Source organism: Mustela putorius, unplaced genomic scaffold (genome assembly GCF_011764305.1).
Source record: "Mustela putorius furo isolate JIRA1106 unplaced genomic scaffold, ASM1176430v1.1 tig00004007_pilon_pilon_pilon, whole genome shotgun sequence".
NCBI classification, from domain to species: Eukaryota; Metazoa; Chordata; class Mammalia; order Carnivora; family Mustelidae; genus Mustela; species Mustela putorius.
The window spans coordinates 7,627,165-7,654,162 of record NW_025422145.1 but is presented as its reverse complement, the minus strand read 5'-3'; the positions used below and the strand labels follow the sequence as shown (position 1 = coordinate 7,654,162).

The 26,998-nt window shown below is 46.8% G+C and overlaps 1 protein-coding gene across 3 annotated transcripts in view; it reads right to left on the bottom strand.

The window, feature by feature from the left end:
• The window catches only part of GRIN2A (glutamate ionotropic receptor NMDA type subunit 2A), a 600,982-nt gene that overhangs the window by 137,977 nt on the left and 436,007 nt on the right, over positions 1-26,998 (bottom strand). For all 3 annotated transcript variants that reach the window (XM_013055156.2, XM_004750396.3, XM_004750397.3), the window contains exon 4: positions 18,387-18,979. In XM_013055156.2, coding sequence (XP_012910610.1) covers positions 18,387-18,979 — 593 coding nt within the window. The remainder of the gene's footprint in view (positions 1-18,386; positions 18,980-26,998) is intronic.

Below are 26,998 nucleotides of genomic sequence, written 5' to 3'. Positions count from 1 at the left end.
CTACACAGTCGTGTATCCCTGGTCAAAGGAGTACCCGGGGATGGCGTGCGCTCTGTTTCACTCTATGTAGGACCCATGAATAATAATGTTAAATTGAGGGTCCAAGCCATGCTGGGCACAGTGCTGAGTGCTTCTCCTAAGTTATCCCATTTCATACTCCAACAGCTCCATAGCTAAGCTGCAAACACAATCAGTGGAGAGAGTGTTCACGTGTTTTGGAAATTGGGTCTCGGCTTCTGGAAAGGGGCTCTGTTCTATGCCTCATTTGCACTTCACTCCTAAAAACACCCTTTGGTAAGAGCCATTTGATGTACAAGGTCCCTTTTTTTAGCTTTTGGCTTTAACTAAGAGGTCACGTTTTGCATTCTCTGACTCAATCCTCAAAGGCTCGCAGCCTGCTTAAAATGTAGAAGGCGGATCACACTGGTGTGGGCTTCAGGTTGGGGAAAACATCTTTCCCCCATCTCTGCTTTGGGAGGGATACTGTACTTCAACCACAGGGGTTCTTCCTACTTGTTGCTGATTTTTGGAAGAACAAAGAAAGAAAAGAAGGAAGAAAAAAAAAAACACCCCGAACTCCATGATGTGCAGGCATTAGCATCGAGTGTGAGAAAACAATTTAGGACAGAGGCTCTTGAGAACCAATGATTTAAAGGGAGATAGAAAATCATTCTTGCTCAAGAAGGTGATGCGCCTGCGATATGAACATAAAATCGGAGACTCATCCTTCTTGTTGTAGCGGAGCCAAGAGTCAAAAATGCCCAGTCATCATTTAAAAAATGGCAAACCCTCCTATCTCTTTCTCTTTGACACAAACACCTAGAAAGGCAATAAAACTTTACAGAACTGTCAGTTTCCAACAAGCTGGCAGCCAAACCCAGCAGATGCACCAACAAGAATGGCAGACCTCACCAGCCTAGCAGGGGCACCATTTGGCAAAGGGACAGCCTGCCACCATATTGGCTTCTGTTTCAGACAACGAAATTGTCCAACGCCGTCTAATAGAGTTAACTCAACCAGCTGTGTGGCTGACAGGTCTGCACCTGCTTTCAATGTCAGATCTGGCTTCGGAACAGCACGGTTTATTCTCGTTCTTCTCACCATGGTAAAACACGGTACAAAACTGCCCGGTGCACAGATTCAGGAACTAGCTCAGTGCCTCTGATGTGCTCTGGCGCAGAAGTGAGGTTGATCAGAGAGGCACAAACGGCCCCAGAGTGAAAGGTGCTGGGGACTAAGGGGCTTTCAGACCAAAGACGGAGGGAGAAGTCAGTGCCTTGAACTTGCCGTGGACGCCGTGTTAGTTCCCTCACCTGGCTATGACAGCAGCGGTCAGACCAGCCCTCCCCCCCCCCCCCCCCCCCCACACACACCGAGAGCAAGAGCCTGAATTGGAAGCTAAAGCTTCCCCCTTGCAAAGGCAGGGAGGCGGGAGCACAGCCAACAGCGACATTTCCCACATGCAGGGAGGTGCATATGTTTCCATTTATTTGCATCCTATTGACTATGCAGAATTCTTAATAAGGCAAGCGGAAGAAGCAGAAGCTGACAGCAAAATACAAGTCAAGAAAATAGGAATCAACCAGTTAAGGAACACATCAAAACCAGGAAGGCTGGAACAGAGGCTGCTTTCCCTAACAAGAGGAACCCCCTCTCTTAGGAAGCATGGCAGGGACCCATGCAACTGCCCAAACATTCTGATTCCAGTGGAAAATACACAGGAACGAGTTTTTCCATGATGGCAGCTTCACAGTCTGATTATTTATCAATTTTTTAAAAGATTTTATTTATTTATTTGACAGAGAGAGCGAGAGAGAGAGAGAGATCACAAGCGGGCAGAGAGGCAGTCAGAGGTGCGGGGGGAAAGCAGGGTCCCCGCTGAGCAGAGACCCTGATGAGAGGCTCCATCCCTGGACCCTGAAATCACGACCTGAACTGAAGGCAGAGGCTCAACCCACTGAGCCACCCAGGCACCCCAAGGTAATTGCTTCTATGACTTGTTTCCATTTGCTTATGTGGAAAGAGCATAAAGCCATCCTGTTCCTAAAGCTTCTACCTTTTAAAAATAAATTATTCATTTATTTATTTGAGACAGAGAGAAAGTGAGAGAGCAGGACCGGGGGGGAGCAGCAGAGGGAAAGGGAGAATCAGGCTCCCCACTTAGCAAGGAGCCACATGCGGGGCTCAATCCCAGAACCCTGAAATCATGACCTGAGCTGAAGGCAGATGCTTAACCTACTAAGCCACCCAGGCACCCCTTCCCTTTTTTTTTTTTTTTTGGTAACCAAGAGCAAGCCAAGAAATCCACAACCAGGAATATGTTCAGTACAACGAATTGGTGTGATGCCTATAAAACAAAAGCATGTCCTCAGGAGAAGCAATGTAAGTCACCACTAACTGTTGGGGTCTGTGGATTATCTCTGTGAGCCTCAACTTCTTCATCTGTTAAATGGACAAAATAACAGCACCTACTTCATGGCGGTGTTATGAGGCTTGAGTTGGTTAATCAGTAGGAAGAACCTAGCATAGAGGGCCAGGCACTCTATAAATACCCATTGCTGTAGAGGTGATTCCATAGTTCCTCTTACTCATTGACATCTCTACGTCCCCTGGGTTGAGAGAGGTAGGACCACAGTCCACGTCCACCGCTTTGCACCTTTTATCTCCCGGATTGAGAGGCAGAGTGTTGGGTCACTGTCTTTGTGTGATCTCGATGACAACCCGTCACCTCTGTGAACTTTATTGCCCTCACCTGCTACTTGGGAATGTCTAACATGTGACTTATAGAACTGTTACAAGGAGAAAGGGACCTTTGTATTTGAATTGCACGCGCTCTAAGTAATACTATTGTGACAGTTATTAACCGTGTCTATGCAGAAGCAGAATCAGGCGGAATGATGGTCCCATTAGTCATAGATCCTCCCACACAGCACAAAGTTTCAGGATGTGAAGCCTTGGGAAAAGCAGAAAGGAAAGTGACATTAAAGTGCCACCCAACCTCCCAGGGGGTCCAAGGGGTTGAGAGTGGGAGCTTTTCCTATACTCTGAATCTGCAGCCATTTGTAAATCTGGGCCCTCTTGTTCTTCCCGTATTTTCAGCACCTCCTGTTGGGAACAAAGGTGCTGGAGGAAACCATTCGGGGCTAAAAGGCACAACTTTAAGAACCACAGGGGTAATGTGACTTCCACTCAGTGGATTGACAGCGATATCTCGTGATCTCGCGGGGAGCTGGGAGCTAGCCCAAGAAGCAGCTTTGACTAGCAGTTGGCTCAAGTCAACCCAAGTCATTCACCCCAACCTCTTCTTTCGCCATTTTCTCTCTTCCAACCCCTTTAAGGCAGGCTTCCCTCCCCCAGCACATCTCCTGTGGAAGCTCTTCAAACACCTCTTCCTGCTGTAACCGTGTGGGGTGGGGCTGGTCAGGGAATGGCTGAGAGGAATGATCTTCTGAGGAGTAAGTTCTTAATGTCATGAGGCAACAGTCTTTGCTCCATGGTTCCCTCATGCCCTTCACTCAACAGTCCCTTCTGCGGAGGCAGTGTGGCCTCGTGGTCAAAATGACCCAGAACTGAGTCTACCATCCTCACATTTTTTTCTTCATTTCCTTATATGCACCAAAGTTTTTCCCAGCTCAGAGACTTTGCACACTCTGTTCCCTGTTCCTGGAATGACTTCCTCTGACGTTGCTTATTTTACGTATTTATTTGAGAGAGAGAGAGAGAGATAGCATAAGCAGGAAGGGCAGGGAGACAAGAAAAAATCTCAAGCAGACTCCATGCTGAGCACAGAGCCCAACACGGGGCTCCATCTAATGACCCTGAGATCATGACCTAGGCTGAAACCAAGAGTCTGACACCCAACCGACTGAGCCACCCAGATGCCCCATGTGTTAACCTTTTTCACATAAATATCATTTTAAAATTGCTTGGGTCTTAGATTATGTACAGTATAGTAATATCTCACTCTTATGAAGGACCCAAGTGCTTCTGGCATTTAACAAAGTCCTCTGGAAAGCTATGGTTCTGTGGTTCCGTGTAGACATTTATCATTTAAGAAGGAAGTTAACACCAACACTAATGCATTCGACTGAACAATTCCACCACTGCCTCCTCGTTTCCCCTCTAAGGACAGCCTCCTCCCTACTCTCTTAATGAGATGACTCTCCCCAATTTTTAATAATCTATTTTTCCTTCAAAAGCCCCAGGGAGTTAGAATAATGAAACACACTTAATTAAGCTATGCAGAACAATCCTGCCATCTAGGTGGCATTTTTCGTCCCACTTTTGTTGGTCGTTCCAAGGATTCTATTCTTATGCAAGAACATTCACATCATCACTGAACAAGCACAAGGCATCGAGCTAAATGCTTTTCATGCCTTACTGGATTCTCAGAGTCCCCACCATGAGTGGGGACCAGCACAATCTCCATTTTATGTATGACAAGAATGGGGTCCAGATGTATTTAGTTATTTGTTCAAGGTCCCATAGCTAATATGTGGCTGAAAAAGTTGGATCTGATTCCAAAGGCTGTGGATTTATACGCTGGAATCCCCAAAGGCTATAAACATATGCCAAGCATGAATCCTGTCCATCAAGGGGTTTTCTGTTTGCAATTATAGAGCCACTGTGTTTTGCGTAAAATAATCTTTCTAAAATTTTGATTTATAATAATCTGCTGTTGGTCAAATCGAGCTTTACCAAAGGCAACCACATTAATTTAAAGGGTATAATATATGGATTAATTAGCATAATACTAGAGATTAGCTGCCAAATCCACATATCCATCAAAATGATTTTGGTTCCAAATAGGAGGAAACAAACTTGAACCAACGTACACTAATAGGCAGTCTGGCGGTCAACATCTGAAAAGATCAGTTACAGGGTGGACTTCAGGTGTGGTGTCATCATGGCTCTGGTTATCCATACTATACTTTTCTTAGTTGTCTTATGTGTGAATCACCTCTATCCTCAGCCTGATTTCTTTAACGGTGGGAAATGGCAGCAGAAATTCTAGGCTTGACATCTACACATTTCCCATATTATCAGATGGAAATGATATATGACCTATTAGACTACCTCAGATCTCATGCCTACTCATCAACCTACTGGCGCAGAGAGATGGAGGGGGTATTTTTTTTTTGTTGTTGGCTGTGGCCAAATAGGGCCTGCCACCATAGGCTGCATAATGGGGGAGGAAAGGAATGGAATCTGGAGAAGCAATTGCCTTGTTTCAAAGCAAGAAAAGAAATGGCACCAGAAAAAGAAAAAATGAATGAGGCTCAGGGTTTGCCCCAGGGAAGCCTACTTCACTCTCCTGCTAAATCTCTCCAGCACCTTCCCGTAACACTTGAAACAAAGCCCCACACCTTCACCATGGCCTCCAAGACTCTACAGCTTGGTCTAACTCTCCCAAGGCATGTTCTACTCATCCATCCTGCTTCTGCCACTTGGAACTTCCTGCTGTTTCTCAAACCAACCCTCCATCCAGAACATTCTTTCCCCAGATCTTCACATAGATTTCTTACTCGCTTCATTAGATATTGGCCAAAATGTCACCTTCCCAACCACTGTATCTAAAATAACCCCTTTGGAGGGGTGCCTGGGGGGCTCCCTCGGTTAAGGGTCTGCCTGCGTCTCAGGTTGTAATCCCGGGGTCCTGGGATCGAGCCCCACATCAAAACTCGCTGCTCAGCGGGGAACTTGCTTCTGCCTCTCCCACTCCCCCTGCTTGCGCTCTTTCTCTCTCTCTCTCTTAAATAAATTAAAAACATATAAAAATAAAATAACCGCTTTTGTGATGGGCTTTAAGGAGGGCACTTGGTATAATGAGCACTGGGTATTGTACGCAACTGAAGAATCCCGAAATTCGATCCCTGAATCTAATAATACACTCGGTGTTAACAAAATCAAATTTCAGTTAAAAATTTTTCAAAAATCAATATTGGAAAAGTAAATAAAAAAAGAAATACGATAAAATAACCTCTTTCATTCTCTATCCCCTTACCCTACCCTATTTTTCGTCCTATCCCATGTCAACCCTAACTTGACATCATACGTGTCATCATTGATTTCTGGTCTCCCCAGCAGCACCGGAGCTCCCGGGGGAGCCCTTGCCTGCTGTGATCACGGCCGTCTGTGTCTCGTTCCTTCTACAGGGTTGGCCACACGGACGACTACGTGAACGGAAACAAAGGCACACATGAATGAATGAACGGACAGAGGGCAGAATGAGGTGCAGTCAGGAGACAAATGTGGGTAACAGGTGCCAAGGGACTGCTTTTGTTCTGTTTGTTTTGTTTTTTGTTTTCACCTAGTGGGCAGAAGACAAGCACGTTCTCCTAGTCCTGTGTTCGGAGCTCAGAGTCTATTTAAGAAAGGCTCTGTTTGGAAAGCGGAAGCTTCCTTCAACTCAAGCTCTGCAAGTGGTTTAGAGGCCGGCCCGATGGGTTCCTCCAGCAGCGTGGCCCCCTGCACAACTTAAAAATCAAGGAAGGCCACCCCATTACGACGTGCCGCGTGCCGAGTGTCAAATTGAATAGGGGCTTCCCTTTGCCCTTCAACCTTTTATTTCCTTCCTTCTGCTTCATCAGAATTATGGAGGCTCCCGTGCTAATGTGTCTTTGTTCAATTCTTTGCCTCCAGTTAATATCTACTGACACTCCTCAGAGATGCACCAAGTCTGAAGGGACTCCTTCTAGAACTAATTTAAAGGGAGCTGATGACTCGGCAATTAAGCCTTTGACTATTCTCATAAAAATTCTCCCAGGAAAGGTCAACCTCTCCCCTTTGTTCTCCACTCTCTTTTTTCTTGGCAACACTGATGCGATCTCTAGACGAATGACAATAACAATAATTGATGTTGATGGTAACAGTACTCACGTTTTCAGGAAGGTTTGGTGATTTATAAAATGAAATCCCATACAGTGATTGCATTCCTGTGACAAGTTAACTTGCAAGACACGCCAAGGACTCCTGCCCACAATGGGCAGATCTTCATTCCCGCTTTGCAGCACTGCCAAGACCCCCGAGGGTCTCCTGAAAACACACCTCGAATGCCGTTTCCTGGGGCTGCCAGAGGGTGCTCAAGTCAGAGAGGCAATCTTGGTCCTGTTTCCACCACTACGGGACCCTGGGAAAGTCATTTTTTCTCTAAGATTATTTTTTTTCTCATGCAAAAATGGGAATAACAGTACCATGGGTTTCAGGACGTTGTTGTGAGGATAAAATAAAGTAACGCTTGTAAATACCCTTAACACAGCATCACGATCAGAGCCAGTGCTGTGTTAGCAACTATCGTTACCCACTAACATACGCTTACATATGCTTAAAGTGCCCACGCTATGCTAGGTAGTGGTGAAGACAGATCAGATGGATGAGGTCCTGGAGTTGGTTCATCTTCATCATCATCACCACCATCATCATCGCCACCACACTGTTATTAGAAGGAAATAGGCCTGGGGTACCTGGGTGGCTCAGTGGGTTAAGCCTCTGCCTTTGGCTCAGGTCATGATCTCAGGGTCCTGGGATCTAGCCCTGCATTGGGCTCTCTGCTCAACGGGGAGCCTGCTTCCTTCTTTTTCTGCCTGCCTCTCTGCCTACTGGTCTGCCATTTATTTGACAGATTTAGAGATACTGCAAAAAGCAGGACCCCTGCCCCATCACCACCCAGAACACAAGTATTTTCTTCCAGCGTTAGAAGAACATCTACAACCTAATCCAAACTGATGGGCGAGAACTCCCCTTGGGTTATTCTCTAAGTTCCCGTCTTTGGGCAAAGTCACCGCGGGCACAAACAATTCAAACCCCCATCTGTAAGATGAACAGAAAAGTAGGTTTATGACCCAGGGCTGCCTGGAATGACCAGTTAGTCCCTGATGACTGTATCCTAGGCACCCCCAGCCAGAATTTAAAAAGCCTGTTTTGCTTTGAGTAAATGCAAGTGAGAGATTAGAGGCCCCTCTCCAATCCTACAGGGCCTCCGGTCACAGAGAATCACACAGCAGTAGTTTTTTTAATGTGATCTCACCAGAATGTCTGTCCAGCCACGAGGAAAGCATACAGAGTGAGAGAGACCTACGATGTCCAGAGACCAAGCTGTACAGACCGGAGCATAATGATCCTTGGAGGCAAGATAGCAAAACTTCCTGTTATCACTCATTCTAGTATCTACCAGCCTTAAGGTTCATCAAATTCTTTTTTTGGTGATGACAATAAATGAGAATGATCACGATAAAGTTAATAAAGCAAAATACAAGTTACCTTGTGATACAGGAGAATGCTTAAAGAGGCCATGGATGTAGTAGGAATACGTAAGTGGTCCAGGTGGGGACTAAGAGGAAATGGACTGGCATTCCTGACAACACCTAGTTTACCATCTCTGGGGAGGAAGAAAGTTCCATTAAAAGATAGCAGTACAGGAGGGTTCTGAACTCACTTTTGCCCATATACGCCAAATCTAGAACTATACTAAAAGAAATCCAGAAACGAACTTCCTGATTCCTTCCTATATATCAAGTAAGCAAGAAAAGGCCCACATAAGAATGGGTTGGAAAGGCCGAGATGCTCTTGTCATAAACCCTACCCTCTACAAAGCAAAATACAGTCAGGGGGAGACTCACGACTCCCAGCTTCTCCCGGAGGAGGGAAGAAGGGTTTGGATCTCAACACCAAGAGCCCCATCCTCTAAGACTTTCAGATAGGAATATGGAATTATCATCATGGGTTTTTTTCATATTTTCTTCAACATTAGCTGAAAATGTATTTTCTGTAACATATTTCAATTTTTAAATGCTGGGAGTTATTCAACTTTTGCAAACAATAAAAATATCCTAGGGGTCAAACAAAATAGGAAAATACTACAACTTCAGGTCAATTTGCAACCACAGGAAGCAGTACAATGAGATTTAGATCCAAACAAAACTAGATTTGAATTCTAGCTTTATGTTCTATTAGCTGTGTGGCTTTTGTCAATTGCGGAATTTCTCTGGTCCCCAAGTTTCCTCTTCTGTAATGTGAGTTTTTATGATTTATAACTTGGCCTGCTGGTAGTCTCTCTGGTACCATTTTCCTCTTCCTTTTTTTTTTTTAAGATTTTATTTATTTATTTAGCAGAGAGAGAGAGATCACAAGTAGGCAGAGAGGCAGGCAGAGAGAGAGGGGGAAGCAGGCTCCCTGCTGAGCAGAGAGCCCAGGACCCTGAGATCACGACCTGAGCCGAAGGCAGAGGCTTAACCCACTGAGCCACCCAGGTGCCACCTTCTTTCTTGTTCTTAACAGAATTTATGTTGGTTGAAACTTCATGCTTCCTTCCAGACTCCATAGGCTTTGGCAGTAACTGACCCCATCCCCAGTTCTTAGAGTAGGTCTGGTTTGGTTCAATGCAATCCCATTTGCTTTTTCAGTGATAGGACTGGGAATCCAGAATTAAGCCAGTTGGTACATGGCATTTATAAAATGGCTGTTATTGGCCCAAAGATGGGCACATGACCTAGTATGGCCATAAACAAAGAAGTCAGGTGTTGCTGACAGCCAGATTAAGGTCACAAAGGAATAATCTGATAACAAAGATTCTATAATTTCCAAAGAACAGAGTTAAGAGATCATAGGAAAAAGAGCCAGAACCTTGATCATACTGTATCTGAAGTCCACCCTGCTATGGAATTCCAATCAGATAATTCTATCACATAACTGAATTTAACTGATTGTTACCTGCAGCAAAAATAGCCTAATTCATCTCTAAGGATTAAAGATAATGTATTTAAAGTGACTAGCACATAGGAGGCAGTTAATACATGACAGGTTGTATCATTAGAGTACTTTAAAATTTCCATTAGTCACATTTTAAAGTTTATACACGTCTACCATGTAACTTATGCAACTTGAAGTTTCTCTCCCCTCCCCAACACACACATAATGATGTACTTAATTTAATTGTTAAAAGTTCCTTTTACTAATAGTGATGGAAATAAAATGGAAGCGAGTCCATGTCTCAGGAGAACTGTTCTCCATCACACAGGAAATGGAGTGGTATGTGCATTTATTCCTTGTCTTTGGACAGGACTTAACTGAATGAAACAAATCCTCAGGAACGGGCCATGGGGATGTGGAGAAGAGTCCACCAGGCATCAACAGATCAGCCAGTTTAGTCCCCAAACTATGGGCCCTGGAATATAACATGGCTGGCCTCCTGTGCCCGTGCCAAACCTAGTTAGCACCACAACCTACCAGTGACTCCTAGTGACTCATCCATCCCTGGGATCCAGGACAGGTACTGAGGCAATAGGAGGCTGCAAAAGGACTCAGTCACACCGGCAGGCAGGCAGCCTCTGTGGGGAAGCTGAGAAGCAAGCGGATAGAGGCAGACAAGAGGTGAAAAGGCCCACTCTGGCTGGCCAGCTCCCACCTGGAAGAGATGACAAGGAGGGCGCCTATCCTACAGTACACACAAGATGCACAGATGCTCTGCCAGGACAGCAAACAAAAGCCTGTAAATAAACTAGCCCTTCATGCTATGTCACTTCTACCTCCCTTGTGGTGGAAAGAATTTTTAACTTACTGTTTTGTGTGATATTGGATGTTTTCCAGATCACGTAAAGAAGGAAGCAAAGCAGAGGTGAGTTTTTGTTTTCCCCCCTCCTCCTTCTAGAAGTGTCACCTCCTCACCTCTGCTCATCTAAAGCTTGGCTTGTCATCTGTGTTGTGGCTTCGGCCGAGCATGGTGCTGGTTTCCTAGGACTCCAAGACTAGGACTCCTAGGACTTCCTCGCTGCTCTCATGACAGGCCTGTGATAAGTTTTATCATGTGGTAAGTTTTACTTTCTCCATGTGTTGATTAAAACTGCTGGTAGGATTATTTAAGTCTCCTCGGGAGCAATAAATCCAGGTACATTAGCAACGGCCAGAGATGACAGATGTTTGCCAGGCCCACTGTAGCTGCCACGATGTCTAGCATACAGCAGACACTGTACAGACACCCACGAAACTCCGTAACAGAAGCGGGGGATAGACAGTCTCCATGGGGGAAAAAAAAAGGCAGCTGAAGTTTCCAGCCCAACTCTTTCTCCCCAGGATTCTCCTTTCCCTTGGAGGTTATTTGCCAATGACTGTGACGTCCCACATGGTCTGAGTCCAGTCCCTCTTCTGATGTTTCATCCCCCTCCCCCTGCTCGGTGACGTTACTCAATCCCGGGGCTTTAACCACCACTAATAAGCTCCCGCCCTGTGCACTGTGTTTTGCAGTCTGCACTCAGACTCTCCTCTTCAATTGCCTACTTGAGATTTCCATTTAGATGTGCTCCCCTGAGCATGTTCAAGGCTAGATGTTCTTCCTGACCTCCTCCTCCTCCCCAAATTTGCTTCTTCTCCAGTTTTGTGAAAGGCACCGCCATCTATTCGGCTGTACAAGTGAAACATTATTGGTTATCTCATCTCTTTTCACACTTCCTATTCATCGGTTGGGTCTTGCTCATTTTACGCCAAAACATGCATTAAGCCCAGCCACGTCTCTCTGAACACACAGCCGCTACTCCAGTCCAAGCTACCACCTGCTCTCTCCTGGACTGTGCCACGGTCCCCTAACTGGCCTCCTCACACATTAAGAGCCTCTGTCCCCAGTATACTCTCTGTCAGCAGGCACCAGAGTAATGAACTCGGTGTTTTTCTTTGCTTCATCTTTTCACAGAAGGGAGTTGCAGCAAATTATTACTGGATGTCACCAAATTAACAAGTTTCAAAATAAAAACTCTCCTAGTGTTCAACCCACGACACATCTTTTTGTGAGGCATGCCAGTCCCTAAATCCAAACACTCGCATCTGGACTGAGGCAAATGTGAACAACGGGCGTGTTTCCTGCGTGACCTCAAAACAACCCAAGCCACCTTCCCCTCAAGGTAGAGGCAGGGCCAATTTCTGGTCCCTTCAGGTTGCCAGCATCGGGTTTCCACCATTTGTCGAGCTAGTCACTGGGTGCCAGTTGGAAATGATTGACTTGCATGGCAGGGTTGGCATACGGTCCTTTTGACTCCCGGCCAACAAAGAGACGTCTGTGTTCCAGGAGGGAGGCCACAGACGGAGATGAGGCTGAAGAGAGGCTGTTCACTTAGCTGTCAGGCTGGACGCCTGGGGTGCACCGTCCACCTCTCACGGGTCCACCAGGACACAGTGGGGGGCTCATCAAGCTGTGTCTCTGGCCCAGGGAAGGAAGACAATTAACATCTGTGGGTGCCAACTATAACATAGATGTTTGGTTGAGAATATCACATGCATTTGAATGTCACCATGGTTCCCTAGGGATGCAACAATCTGTCTGCAGTCAAGGAAGCAGGGGCTCCATGAAGTTAAGGAACTTGCCATTGATAACCCGGACATGAGGGTGTGAACAGGGGACCATCCAAAGCCATGTTTCACAAAGTCACACGGCCTTCTGGAACGTGCTTTGGGCCCTCCATGTGGCACATGCCCCTGGATCTTATGCTATCTCACTTCGACACGTCTCTTCCGGATTTACTTTGAAGGTCAGCCTTTCCCCATACCGTTGCCGAGCGGAGTCCCAGATTGAGAGCACAAGCCACAGGATGCCTTGGTCTCCTGGGCGCCTGATGCCACTGCCAGAAATGTTTGTTGAGCCTCCGGTGATCCCACAGATAAATATTTGCAAAGAGTTATCTCATTCGCCCAGGGAAGCTTTAACGCTGGTCAAGCTCTGAGATTTAACTGAGCGGGCTCTTTTCCTGGCATTAAAAAAAGAAACCCACAGTGATAATTCTGACTATCAAATAAAACCACGCCAACCCGGGTTAGTGCAGTCTCTTAATGGGTCATTAAGCCAGGAACTTTTCCATGATTGTTTGAGAAATGAAGGTAGGAGAAAAGTATCAAAGATGTATACGTGCATGTCAATTAAACTGACACGCACATATATATCTTCCTTCAATTTCCTTTCCTGTCAGGGCAATCATTTGCTGTGTTGTTGCTTCTCGATGTAGAAGCCTCACTTCATAAATCAAGAAGTTAATATAAAATACATAAGGGGTCAAGCCAGATATCATCAATTAAAGCCAAATAACTTCTCTTCAATCCAAATCCGTAACTCTCCTGGGAGAAGATATTCTTTCCCCACTCATGTGTGTTATATACATGTCCTTGAGCACCTGCCTTCCAATGCACTCACCTCTCCACGTCCTGGCCCCTTCACCAAAATGGGAGCCACAGGACACACGTCATCACTCCACCGTTAAAAAATAAGAGAGAAATCTATTTCTTCCTCCCCTGCCCGTGAACAGCCTGCAGTGTAACAAGTATATATACATCAAAGAAATAATCATGATGACCATCACCATAGAGATGACAATAGTGACATGACTGTTTTTTGTGAAATGTCTGTTACACGTTGGGCACAGTGATGCTCTGCATATGATTTCACTTAATTCTGATACAATGAGACAACCACAACACACACACACACACACACACACACACACACACACACCACTCACTCACAACACACATGTAATGTTCCGTGCCCTATAGAACTGTAGGCCTAAAATGTGACAGGAACTTCTCCTGGGTCTACAAGCTCAAACCCAGACACAGCAAGATATGACTGAGAATGACCAGAGCTAAAGCACTGGGGGAAGAAATAAAAGCTACCAGGAAGAAGTGTGGGACGTATTAGTAGAGCATTGAGTCGTCCCAATTGTAGTGCTCTTCTTCTTAGGGGTTCTGCTTCCCCAGGAGGACCTCTCCCCTTTCCTCCTGTACCTCCACCTTGTGCGAGGAGCCTCTACTATGGAACGGTCGGTCCCCTGACCTGCACGTCTCAAAGACAGCAAGACACGTGGCAACACTGACTTCCCCCGTATTCCTACGGGACTTTCCCTGCTCTGCCATCTTTGGAGAGCTGGCATCTAGCTTACATAGGTACTAAATACCTTTCTAGGGAATGAATGACTGGCAATGTTGTGGACTATGGCGTGCGGATACATCAGTCTCACTCACAATTTTATATTTGCAAGTTCTGCCTTAGGAGTAAAGGTTTATAAACTCCTTTCCACATGCCAGGCTCTGGGGTAAGACACATACACTTTTCTGGTCCCCATGTTGTATCTCAGGAGGCAGACTTGGAGGAATTAAGGGGCTTGTCCAAAGCTTTGGATCTAGAAGAGTTCTGAGCCAGGACTCAAACCCAGGCAGACCAGCTTCAGTGCCAGATTCCTCACGCTGAGGCTACACTGCCTCCCAAAGGGCCCTGTCCACCAGCGTCCTGGAGGGACGCTTGGGACAGGACTGAACAGAACAGCCTCTATTCTAGATATTGACCTACGTCACCGCTCCAAGAGTTAACAGCAATACACCTGACACTCGGGGAAGGGACAGATGTTTAATAATTTCAGAGCAGCAAGAAGGAGGTTACATAACACGGCTGAGCTATTTTTGAACTTTATAAAATGCTGACTGCTCTTTTCAAAGTGCCTTCTGTAAAACCAGGAATATTAAACATAAAGAACATTTCCCCCTTGTCCCCACCTTTTTTCTCCCCTGAAATCCCAGGGACAGAAACAGGCCCACGTCATCCTCAGCAAGCTGGCTCTCCTACCACGTCCCGCATTGCAGGCAGGAAGTCATGGTTACGGCATCCTGTGCACACAAGCTCTGGGTGGTCCCTGAAGACCACAGAAGGACATGTATCACTACTTCCAAGATGGCGCACTCAACCAGTCCAAGCCAGACCCCGGATCCCCGCAGCAATGTACCAGGATACCCATCGTGTGAATTCATCTGAGCTTCTTCTGAAACTATGTATATCCTCCTTTCCACAAAGTGGGAGTAATGAGCGCTACCTGGCGAACGCATGGCTTGGCAGAAGCTGGAACTCGAGAGTCCCGGGCTTCCGCTGAACGATCTCATGGATCCAATAATGAAGACCCCTTACCATCGGCCACGCAAATGTCCATCGTGGGGGTGACAATCAAACAAACAGGACAACACTTACACAATCGAGCACAGAAGCCCAAGCAGGATGAATATGCGAGAACGCCAAGTGTCCTCCGAAATCTATCCTGAACCCCAAGGTTGAAGCCAAGGCAATTTGAACATATCGGACATCATTTATGGGCATTAAAATGAACTGTGCATTGGATCTAAGGTGTCACAGACATCTAGATGAGAAGTACAAGACACATACACACAGATCTGGTCCCTACCAAATTCCCGCCAGTGTTCTTTCCTCCTGAGAAGAAGGGAAGAAAGTGGAACTCGGGAGAGATATAATCAGGACTGTTACCTCATCAGGAATGTTTTCTTTCTTTTAAAATTTTGAAACAAAGGTGACACATTCACCTTTGTTCTCTGTGATCAGTGTTGGGGTGGGTGTTTTATCATACTCTGTACTATTCTTTTTTATTTTTTTCTTCCCCTAGTATTTTTTTTTTTAAGAGTCCCTATTCCCAGAGTATGCCACGAGACAGATTTCCTCCTTCTTCATTCTTTGAGAAATTCTATCTTCATTCCTGTCCGTGCCCCAGGGGCCAGCACAGGGTCCACTGGCTGGAAGGAACAACGGATGGAGAGAGAGCACAGTCCTTAATGCTGTTCTGGAAAATGGCCAATTGGGACTTTTTCCAGTTCCCGGTCCCTTCCTTGCCTGGCAAGCATCTCCTCTTCCCCGGGGGAGTTTAAGAAACACTGGGACAGTGGGCACGTGTGGTAAGGAGCCACTGTTGGTGCCACGGTCCAGCCTCACACACGGGGTGAGCACCAGCAGCGGCCCACGGAAGGAGGGACGGTGGATCCACCAGGCAGTGGATGACGGCTCACCCCACCTGATGCCCCGCTACTCTAGGGCTGAAACACCGTCCACAAAATTGCTGCCTTCAGAGCATAACTCCTAGAAATAGCTTGACAGCATTTCACAGCAGAATTTTTTTTTTCTTAAAGAGTGGAATTCAGGATGGTCACTGGAAGGAGCTCTGCATGTCTGAACAATCATCCTTCTCAAATTCCTCTTCCTGTATACATTATATCTCAATTGCTGCAAAATTGAGTTATGTTTTCATCAAAATTATACATTTGTGACTGTTCCAGCTGTAGGGCACTTCTTATGGGAAGGAAGCATTCATTAGCCCAGCCCTTGTCACTAGGCTGACAGCAATCCTGCCTCCCTAAGAGGCTTCCATGCTTCATACTGATGCATCAGAGTTGCTTCCTGATACTTAGACAATTATTTTGAGACGCTGGAAGTGGCAGTGTAGAAAGAGGATCCCTAAGGAGGGAATGAGGAGAGAGGAAGGGAACACTGCAAAGGACCACGATTTCTTAACTCAAGAGTTCATTTTGCAGGTGTACACCGATTTTAAAGACCCATCATCCTTCTAGCGCATAAACACACACACAGACGCACGCACTCGACATGTCTCCAGACTCCGCTCAGAGATAATCCCTGAACTGTAGCAGATTCAAAGTCCTAAAATCTTCCAGAGACATTGGGGAGTGACGTATTATTCTGCTGATAATAACCCAACCGCACCGGCTGACTCCTAAGTTCTGATGACCAAAACCCACTTCTCTGGTCATTCTGATGGTCAGTCGGTCACCACCGGGTGCCAGGCCCTGAGCTACACAGTACTCTCCCAGTCATCACCTTATTTAATAGTGAGCTCAATCCACAGAACGCTGGTTCTCAGGGCACAATCCGCAGACCAGCAATCCCAACATCACCCAGGAGCCCTGCTGGGATTCCAAATTCTGGGAGCCCTCCCCAGGGCTCCTGGATTACAGACTCTTGAGTGTGAAATCCAGCCACCTGTCGTTTAACAAATCACCCTCCAGGTGATCCCGACGTATGCTCAAGTTTGTGGCGCGCCGCCTAGAGGCAGTAGTGCTATTATCATCCCTTTACAATGAACCCGGAGGCCTAGAAAGGCAAGGTGACCGGCCAAGGCACACCGGAAGTGGACAAGATTCAAACCCTGACAAATCTACCCCGAGAGCCCCGTGCCCTCCTCGCAGAGCCGTGCTGCTTGTCATCTGAGGAAATGAAAGCATGCGCATTCAATCATCGAACATCAGGCAAAAGCATGCAAAGTGGGGGTGCAGGAGGGATCATTTTAATTGTCAACAGCTGTGCTATAACCATGGGCACGAAGACCAATGACACTTCGCAGCAACATGAAACTGAAATGCCCACCAAGATGGTTGGAGTTAACTACATTAGGATACATCCATAGGATGCAACACACTGCCGCCCTCGAAGCGTTATTTGCCAAGATTTCCAATGATCCACAAAGACAGGACAGAAGAAGGGAAGACATTGAGACACACAGTCCAACAGAGGATGGAAGGCCCAGCGTGGGCAGTTTTCCCAAAGTGTAACACGCTGGTGAGGATGTGGGAAGTCGAGTGACTTGTGTGAATACAGATTGGGACAGTTCCTTGGCAGGACAGTCTGCCAACAAGTACTTCAATGTTTACATGCATATGTTCTGTGACCCCCAACTTGAGCTGCCTAGAACCCAGCCTGGAGACCTGTGGGATGACCATCACTGTCACTTCGTTTCTCAAGGGGAACCAAATCTGAGACAATTTAGATTTTCTATCATTATGGAGACTGGGTAGATAAATCACGGTATCTCCCTGTTGAGAAATGCAACATGAAGGTTGCAAAGAACACGCCCACCCCTTCCCACATCTACACGTATTTATTACCTACATACCTTCATGTGTGCATATCTGTGCATATGCACGTACACACACATACATCTATGTACATCCATCCATTGATGTGTACGTATGTGCATATAAAATCCATCTCGAGGGGCGCCTGGGTGGGTCAGTGGGTTAAGCTTCTGCCTTCAACCCAGGTCATGATCTCAGGGTCCAGGGATCGAGCCCCACATCGGGCTCTCCGCTCAGCAGGGAGTCTGCTTCTCCCCCCACCCCCCGCCTGCTGCTCTGCCTACTTGTGATCTCTTTCCCTCTGTCAAATAAATAAAATCTTTTAAAAAAATCCATCTCTATGTATGCATACACACACAGGCACACTTGAGCTGTAGCTACAGACAGAATATGGAGAGAGAAAGACACACACAGATGGGTACAGACACAGGTCTCGGTTTCCAAGGTCTACTGTTGAGTTAAAAAAAATATAAAGTTGCAGAAAACAAAGTGGGATGTAAGTTATAAACAGAAGAGGAGTCGGGGCGAAGAGAGGAGGGGAGAGCCAATCGGAGGGAATCCCATAAGCACACACAGGGCATTCGCTCTTTGCAGGGCAGGTTTTCAGCAGGGAGTATATGTATGTACTGCTCTGAGTTTTCAAACAAACAAACAGGCACAGAAACAAACAAAACTCTGGTCCCGTTTCGGGAGACAAGCAAAGATGGCCTGCTTACTGGTGCAGAGTGTGCGGCGGGGTGTCCAGCTTCTCCGTCTGCCCATAGCAGCTGGCCTTGGCCTCGGGGATGTAGGAGAACTTCTCCAGCATGGAGTACGCAGCCGTGGTGAGGATGCCCAGGCCGTCCCTCACCCGCGCCTCCAGGCTGTAGTCCCAGTCGTCGTAGGAGACCGAAATGAGGCCTGACGGGAACTCCTTCGGGATGAGCTCTGTGTTCCCAGAAACCAAGCTGGGGACGATCCAGAAGAAATCATATCCAGTGAGGCCCAGGGAGCGGGCCTCACTCAGGATGAGGACAGCCTCGTCTTTGGAACAGTAGAGCAGGATGACGGAGGAGTGAATCTTCTTCAGCTGGACCTGGGTCTTGGCATCCTCAAAGGAAGTGTCCAAGGTGATCACGTTCTGCATGTCCCAGCCCACAAAGCTGTTGTCCACGGTGGTCTTGATGAAGCTAATGAATTCCCTGTACCCGGGGAAGATGGTGGTCACCAGGGAGAAGACGTGCCAGTCGTAATCCTGCATGATCTTCAGCATGACCGTGGCTTGTTGCTGGATGGATGCTCCGAACTGGAAGAAGGTTGACGTTGGGTCCTGCCAACAGGTGTTAAAAAAAAAAATCAATCAAAACAGAGGATGAGGCAGAAGGTGGTTTATATGCAACCATCTGTCTTTATAGGCTTAAAAAACGCCTTTTTAGAAGGGAGGGCAAAACCATCACACACCTATGTGTTCGCAAACATCCCTGAGCACCTACTATAGGCCACACTAGGGAACAGACACTAGAAAGAGAGGAGAGAGACCCTGAACCAGGAGCCTGCAGCCTGACACATGAAGGGCGCCTGTTGTTTTTGCTGCTGGCTAATCCTGTTTCCTCTCTACCCTCTGGGGCCCCTGTGGTTTCAACACAATGAACTCTATCTGGTCCCAGGCTGAGAACTGGAAAATGAAGCCAAAAGAGGCAACATCAAAACACCGAGACACAGTCCTGATGATGTGCTTGGAGCACCTGGAGTCTGCCATGCCTGAAGCCCCTGACTCTGGACCTGTTGGTCATAAGCCAACATAAGCCGTGGTTGCTTGAGCTAGTCCAAGTAGGATTTGTCGCTTGGATTCTACACTCCTGGGTACTATAAAGTATAATACATGCTCACTGGACATTCTACCTAAATGTCTCTCTGGATCAACCAGTACTTGTTGACCCCCTAACTATGCAGCGATACCATTCTAGAACATGGGGAAATGATATGGAAGACAGACACAGGCATGGTCTCTACCTTCACAGATCAGGTGGGAATTTGGGGAAGAGCAATTTCCTGGGACTAGAGGCTGAGAGAAGCATAAGGGGATGCCAAGGGAGCATCCGGGTGAGGAAGAAGGGGAACAGCGGGACACGATACTCAGAGGCCCTACAGATACATCTCGAGTATTCTAGAAGCCAAAGGTAAACTCATTATTGCTCATGAAGCAGGGGGATGAGAAGACGGTGAAGAAGTTGGCAGGAACCCCACCATGGGAGGCCTCAGACTTTATTCAAGCATAAGGGGGAGCTGCTCAATGTTCTGACTCTGGAAAGGCACGTGGCAACTTGTGTTGGGTTAAAGGGCCTCTGATAGCTCTAACATCTCCCTAAGTCACGATCTGATCGTAAGGACAGAGTTCCATTTAGAAAAGGCAGGCAGTGCCTACAGTTGGACAACTTATAAACTACCTTCACACCCCGTAACTCCTCAAATCCCCATGATGATTCTATGGAGGTGGTGGTGTTGGCAGGGTGGGGGTCATGAGGCCCGAAACGACCTTGGGACCTGGTTCTGTGACCAGCCCCCTTTCCAGAACACAGCCACAACTTTCTTGGGATCAACTGAAGATCTGCAGATAGCAGGTGCGTAGACCAGGCTGCTGACTGATGGGCAAGGTGCGCAAAAAGCCAGCTAAATGGAAGGTGTGCCTCTGTGTTGGAACAAAACACAATGTGACAAGTGCTGAGATAGGGTTTTCTGTCCCCGGAAACTAAAAGAATTCTCAAGGGGTCCTTACTATAGTGAAGCCATGCTTTCGTTTTGCATTCTGAGCTATGGGATTACATTCCCATAGTCTAGAATCCAAGTTACGGGATATGCATTCACCGCAATAGTAGGAATATGGGGGTTCCGTGTGTGTGTGTGTGTGTGTGTGTGTGTGTGTGTCTATATTAAGAGTGGATGGTTCCCTTTGTCTTTCAAAAAAATACTTTGTAGCCATGCATGTCAACCCTTTCAAGAAGTCTGCCAAGTTTTCCCTGGGGTGCTCACTGAATAGAAAGTTTTATCTGAATGGGCCAAAAGCCATAGTTGTTCAAAATACTTCCATTTTCTGAAATGCATGGGTTTGGGGGATAATTCAAGTGCAGCTCGGCTTGAAGGCAGAGAGGGGAAAAAAAAACAAAACCAAAACAGAAAAACAAGAATAAATGCCTCTGGGCTCCTTCCAACAATACAGCTTTATGAATTTTACCTAATTAAATCAATTAAAGTGGGTAACAGATTTAAAGACTTTGGATAATTATCTTTTTCCCTATAGTAGCTTTTGGAGAAATCCAATATTCTTGGATTGATTAATCATTTTAAATCATGCCTCAACAAGACCATGAACGGCTCAAGGGCAGAGATCTTGCTGTCCTCATGTCTCTGTCCCTAGAACCTGGCAGAAGGCTGGGCACATGACACATCAGGAAATGCAGGATGAGGGAACGTGTGAGTAAATGAATGTGTGAATGAAGTCTAAGAGCAATTTCCTTGGTTTAAACACAAAGCAAAACAGAAGAATTCGGTTTATGGCTCTTGAATGTCATGTCCAAAAAAATTAAATCTTTCAACATCACCAACCTACCAGTCCGCCACCCAATCTCTGAAACATACAGAGTGACCTTTTCTGATCAGAAAAGGAATACAAAAGTCCTCCAAGCCTCTAAAGCTGCCCATAGAACCTTGTTTGATACCAAAAACCACAATAACCTAAAGACCCCAGCAAGAGATGAAGGCAGAGAAGTCAAGTCTCAAGGCAGTTACGTCTACCACCATGACACACTGCCGGGTGCTTCTGGGGATGGCAATGAGAAGCTCCAAACTTAATTACCAAGGAAGTGTAATAATTCCCACGGAGCAAAGATGGCTCCAAGGAAGCTGCTGGCCAGAGTCACATCGGGACTGCAAAAGGCAAAGGGATCAGCATCTTCTTGTACTGAGCACACGAGGCATGGAGAAAGATCTCAGGAGGGCAGAGGCTAAGCAGGGCATGGTCGGAACTCAATAAAAAGGATCTCTGAGATGATCCTATGTACACACTTGCTGGGGATAATCGGAATTAGCGGAGAGGTGGAGATCTAGCATGCTAGATGTCGAGAGAGGGGGGGTTGTCTGGGATGCTCCCACACCCCAGCTCCTTGTGCTATGAGCCAGACGTTACTGTATCCACGAGCAGCTCTGTGCACAGAGCAGAGCTATAAGCTCTGTAAGTGCAGCGTTACCTAACTCCCCATGTGGGGAGGAGGGCACGGCTGCACTGTGAACTTCGTGAAGGAGAAAGATAATTATAGGGACGGTAGTTCATTAGCCACAAGCTTGTTTGTCACAGCCGTCTGTGTAAAAACATGTGCAAGCTCCTTGCCTGTGCCATTCCCACCCCACCCCACCCCCCACCCCCCCGGGTCTTCCGGTGCATTAGTCCAGGCTGAATCTCTCCTGCTACTCTCTTCTAGTCCACATTAGTATGTTCTCCCCAGGAGGGACAACAGGGTAACTTCTGGGGTCATGCTGTCTGGGGAGCAATCTTAACTGGGTGGCCTTGGGGGGGAAAATTCACTTCGCCTTTCCCAGACTCAGTTTCCACATCTGTACAATGGGTACAGCAATGTCAATGATTATACTAGTTAACGCTTCTATGAGAGTTATGTGGCTCAACGCTTTCAGTGTAGTAGCTCAGTTAATCCTACCTCCAACCACCTTCCTCAACGGATCCCAACACGATCCCCGTCATACAAACGAAGAAAGAGATTCAGAGCCAGAGTGACTCCTCCAGGCTCATACGGGCAGGGAACTCAGACTGGCCTGCCTTTGAGATTCTAAGGTTTTCAGCCCTGCACGACCCTGCTGGCGACGACCACACTTCCTCACTGAGCAGGAAGGATTCAATGACCTCCTTGTAGAAAAGCATCCAGGGCAGTACCCATCACCTATCAAGTCCTCAACAAGTCGGCGTCACTGTTATTTTTCCCATGGGTCAGATGTAATACCCGCTCTGGACTCGAGCATCCCAACAATTCACCGGGTCGTGATTGCCTGATGGAAGTTCCTGGTTGGACACTGCTTTAACCAGGCCACTCCCCTCCTCTATGGTCAACAGTGGCTCCCCTAGACAATCACATTAAGATGAGACTCCCCAGCCTACCCTTTTATGCACACCAGTCGCTTTATAATTGAAACAGTGTGGGCTCTGGGGTCTACTAGACTGGAGTTCAAGTTGTGGCTCGGCGTAAATGAACCACATGACCATGGGTGAATTCTGAAACTTTCTGCATCTGAGTTTCTTTGCCTAGAAGGTGGGCATAATAAGCACCATCTCAGGGTGGGCGGGGGCCAGGGGCTGCCAGGAAGAAGGGCTGAAATGGTATGGCACGATCATCCATCATCTATGCCTGACTCCCCACAGTGTAGAGATGCCTCTCCACGTCCTCAGTCCTCTACACAACATGGACAGAGCCAGAAACCTAAAGGGATCCTAATCCTAATTCAGAAACTGGTATGTCCAGATCTACGGACACAGCAGCGACACACTGCCTGCCCCTCCTCCTCACCAGTCCTCTGCAAATCAGCCCACTCACTCTGAGCCCACGGAGGCCACATGAAGAGAAGGGACTATCTTTCCTCACACTGATGAATCATGCTTTGGAGAGAAAACATCACTCTTGTCCTTCATGGACCTCCCGCAGTTACCCTGAACCACCATCATTTCCACCGGCATCTGAAACTTCAAAACCCATTCCAGACCCAAGGCTCTGTATGCCTTACGGAAGGATGAACGGGAGAAAGTATTTGCAAAACAGAACTGCACAGCGAGACACTGAGGAGGCTCACGTTTAGCCCCGGATTTTTCGAAGGTATTTTTACGGACTGGCAGGAGGTGACGGAGGAATCTGGCCACACTCCCAGGGCCTGGCATCTGATATGCCACATGGCCCTCTTTTCAAGGCCCTGAACATTCTTCCCGCTCCCTACCTGAGTGGCAGAGGCTGTTTCTCCCGCACTCACCACCTCCTGCCATCCCTCAGCCTGTCCTTTTCAGATTCTACAGAGCAGTCTCTGACCACCTCTGGCACCGGCTTCCTCAGCAGTGTGCAGCCGGGGGAGAGGAACAGATTTCAGACACCCACTTTGGTTCTGCAGCAAGAGCAGTTCTCTCCCCAGGCTCACTGCTCTGCTGAAGACAGAACAAACTGTTTTAAACACAGAGCGAGGGAGGCAGGGGGTGTGGGATTCTGGGTGTCTGCTCTCCACTCTGTATTTCGGTCCCACCCTAAACTGAGGTCTCATTAGATGAGAGTTCCTGATCTCATGTTCTAGAATGTTCCAGAGCTTGCTGAGTGTTCAGGGTGAGACCTGACTCTGTGGGTATCAAGGCATGATGTCTAACAGAGTCTAATACCAACTTTCATTTCACTTACCCATCTACAAAGGCTATAAAGAACACTCCTACCAATTAGCTCTTTGAGTCTAACTACTCAAGGGATGAGGTATTTCAAGTCATTAGAACCGTCATGGATGACATTTCTCATAAAGTCACAGGAAGAGAGGTTAAGTGATCTCCCTAAAACCCTCACCCTGCTAACAACAGCTTTGGTACAAGATGCAACGCCATCCAATGTTCCCTCATGTACACCAGTGGCTCTCATTCCTGGCTGCACAGGGGAATCATTTGAGGGTTGTTTTTAAAAAAAAAAAAAAAAAAAAAAAAAAAAAAAAAAAAAAAAATCCCAGTGCTTATGCCCCATGCCAGCACAAGTGAAACCGAATTTCTGTGAGCTGAGTATCTGAGCTCCAGTGCTGAGTTGTTAATTTTTCTCGGGCTCCTCTCAACAGCAGCATGAGTATTATTCAAGTTAGTATTGGCAGAAAATAGCTCAATGTCTGACATACAGCAGGGGCTCAATATGTACTCGGTGAGGAGATAAAGGAGGAGGAAGCTCATCCCTAGGAAGCATTGAGAGAACTGCTCACTGTTGTCAACTCTGTACCCATTTCCATAGCTTATTTTTCTTCTGCCTGCCAGGGTGGGCACCAAAACAAAGATAATGATGCAGGTGACCCAGCAAAAACTGAGAGAGACTCCTTGGGAATCTTCTTTTTCCCATAGGAGAATTGTCCTGGTAAACCCTGGGCTGTTCCTGCCACTCTGACTGCGTATTAACTGAGCTTTTAGATATTTTTTTTTTAAAGATTTTATTTATTTATCAGAGAGAGAGGGGGGGAGAGAGCGAGCACAGGCAGACAGAATGGCAGGCAGAAGCAGAGGGAGAAGCAGGCTCCCTGCTGAGCAAGAAGCCTGATGTGGGACTCGATCCCAGGACGCTGGGATCACAACCTGAGCCGAAGGCAGCTGCTTAACCAACTGAGCCACCCAGGCGTCCCGCTTTTAGATATTTTTGATTTCTGCTTCCATGGATGAGAGGAAAGCTAAAGGCACCAAATTTGGTAAGCATGAGAGTTTAGAAGAATAGCATTCTCACAAGCTAACTCTGTGCCACTGAAGGATCTCTGTCCTATCATCAGTCATTCTCCTCCTCCTCCTCCATCACCACCATCATCACCATCCATTGTATCATTTACCACCATCATCATCCACAACCATCATCTTCTACCATCCCCATCCTCACCAGGTACCATCACTATCATCCACCACCACTGTCATCTACCACCATCTACCACCATCATCATTCACCATCATCATCCACCATTACTATAATCAACATCATTATCCACCCCCTTCATAATCTGCCATTATTCATCATCTACCATCACCATTATCACCACTACCATCATCATATCATTATCACCATCACCATCATCCATCACCATCATCATCCACCACCACCATTATCTCCCTTCATTCATCTGATCTAGCATCATCATCACCCATCACTACCATCACCATCATTGTCATATCATTATCCATCACCACAACAATCCACTACCACCATTACCTACCTTTGCTCATCTGATCTACCATCATCATCACCCACCATCACTACCATCATCATCATCATTATCAATCACATTATCATCCACCATCCTATCCATCTTCCTCCTACTCCTCTTCCTCATCATCCACCACCATCCATCAACATTGTCATCCACCATCATCATTCATCAACGCCTCCATCTATCCAACTCCCTTTCCTCCTCATCAGAATTACCATCACCATGGTCCTCATCCCACCTAACATTTACAGGGCATATGCAATATGCAGTACAATGTAGCATGTAGCAAGAGGTCTTATTATCATCCCTGTACTAGAGATTTCAAAACCCTGCTTCAGAGAAGGTAACTTGCCCAAACACACACAGCTGGTACATGGCAGGGTCAGGATTCAAGATCAGGCAATCTGAATCCAGAAACTGGATGCAAAGGTCCTGGAAAATGCTGATAACAAGGTGTGCAGAACAGGGAACAGAAGTGTGTGTGTGTGTGTGTGTGTGTGTGTGTGTGCGCGTGTGCATGTACGTTTGTGTGTGTGATTAATAACCACAACTCAATCATTCCTGAGGCACCCAACTAGAAAAAAAAAATGCCCCAGAAATAGAAGACCAACGTCCATAATCTCACATCAACTAGCAATCAGTTGATGCAGAAGACTGAGGCTAAGAGGGGAAATTGCACCCAAAAACCCATCAGCTCCATCGTCCACAAAATTTCCCTCCAGGAAACCTCCATTTATTGCAGTGTTCTATGATTTACGTTCTATCACTCATTTTTCTCCTTTCGGGATAGGAGGGATCTCTTCCCACCTTCACTACTGTGCTTACCTGCCACTCCAGCTTAGGGGCACCCATTATTTCTTCATCATCCCAGAGGATTATTTCTTTTTCCTTTTCCTATTGTACCTGCCCATGTTCCAGACCCTTGGAAGTTCTCTCTCAAACCAGAGTGAGAACCTCGTGTACAGAGTCCCTGCCCAAGTCTTGTCCCTCTCCCACCCACCTTCCACACTGCTGCTCCAGTTACTTTTTTTAAAGTTCAAACTGGAGCATGATGTCCTCCTTCTTAAATTTTTTTCTCAGCAGCTCTCACAACCTTCAGGATAAAGTAAAAACACACACCAGCCCCATCATAATCTGGACTCACGTGTTTGGGACTCAGAGTCCATGTCAGTGCCTGAGAGGAGTCAGGGACTCCAACAAGCATGTGATCAGGCAAACTGCTGAATGAGTTAATGAAGCCAAGTAATGTGTGCTTGGGAGGAAAACCAAAGGAAGGCTTCATATTTTACCCCATCATCCCCCATTACGGTCATCATTTCCCAAAAGCACATCAGCTCCTTCCCCCACAAACACAGAATTCTACTCTAATAACCCCCAT